The 1,043-nt window shown below is 39.4% G+C and overlaps 1 protein-coding gene across 1 annotated transcript; it reads right to left on the bottom strand.

Annotated features, from left to right (window-relative positions):
- Nucleotides 1-112: 112 nt before the first annotated feature.
- LOC102313280 (DEP domain-containing protein 7-like) lies at nt 113-732 on the bottom strand (the record flags this gene model as incomplete). The annotated part of the gene is made up of 3 exons (XM_005953686.3): nt 545-732; nt 303-444; nt 113-208 (listed from the first exon to the last, which is right to left on the bottom strand). Coding segments are annotated over exons 1-3 (386 nt in total), but the record flags the coding sequence as incomplete, so codon positions are not given.
- Between the last annotated feature and the right edge of the window lie 311 nt (nt 733-1,043).

Genomic DNA, 1,043 nt, shown 5'->3' on the forward strand with positions numbered 1-1,043 from the left:
TTCATAAAATATTCATACATGAGATACATTTTGACTTGATGCTACCTTTGGTTAGATGTTTTATATGCAGTGTGCCTGTAATACAGATAAATAAATATTTTAGAGGTGATACCTGTCTGAAGGAGCGCAGGTGAAGAACTTTTGGATCCCATTCACAAGCACACCTTTTTCCAACTCATCTATTGAAGGAGTAGATGTGTCTACAAACCTGCATGTTTATATGAAATGTTTAGGGAATGCCATCACAGGTAGAATTTTTTTTTTTTTTTTTTTTTTTAAACAGTTCGTTTCATGTATCCAACCTGTAAAGAGCGCTCTTGCTGTCATGAAACGCATCCTGTTTCTTGTCTTTTCCCAGCACTTTGGTTCCCACCGCCTCAAACACGCCGCACTCCAACAGCGCCTGGCACACACACACCACTTTGTCCCGAGACATGACGGCACCTTAAATTTAATCAAATAGAAGGGCCGAATATCATAAATAAAATGATCTCTAGAAGGTGAAGCTATGGGAATAAAACAGCATCTACAAACCAACACACACCCTCAAAGCCCTTCGCTTTAACAATGTATTCTGCCAGTACATCCACACCCTCTGAGCCAAGGAAACAGTCACTGTGGGATTTCAAGAGGACTCGTCTGCGCTTCACGGTCACAGTAGACTTCAGGTGGGAGATAAGGCTGCTCCACATGGTGCAAGACTGGACTGGCTTGGAGGCCACACAAGGAGCTTTAAAAAAAAAAAAAGAAAAAAAAAAGGCACATTCAGAACAAACTCTTAACATATTTTACAGGCAATTTGTGCAGGGCACGATTAGATATATGCAAAAGGACAGAAGAGACCTCTTAAACACCTTTATAGGAATATATATATATCTAAGAGAATGAGGGAAAGGAGCAATTCCACCTTGTAGTGCAGTTTGCACAAATTGTTTTAAAAATGCACTCACGCTACAAACATTACTGATGAGTCAAGACAGTTGTTAGGCTGCTGATGTAAATTGATTCATTAGTGTATATTTGACAAAGAATCTGAATTGACA

Source organism: Haplochromis burtoni, unplaced genomic scaffold (assembly GCF_018398535.1).
Source record: "Haplochromis burtoni strain Fernald_Lab_line unplaced genomic scaffold, NCSU_Asbu1 Contig_7271, whole genome shotgun sequence".
In the NCBI taxonomy this organism is placed as follows: domain Eukaryota; kingdom Metazoa; phylum Chordata; class Actinopteri; order Cichliformes; family Cichlidae; genus Haplochromis; species Haplochromis burtoni.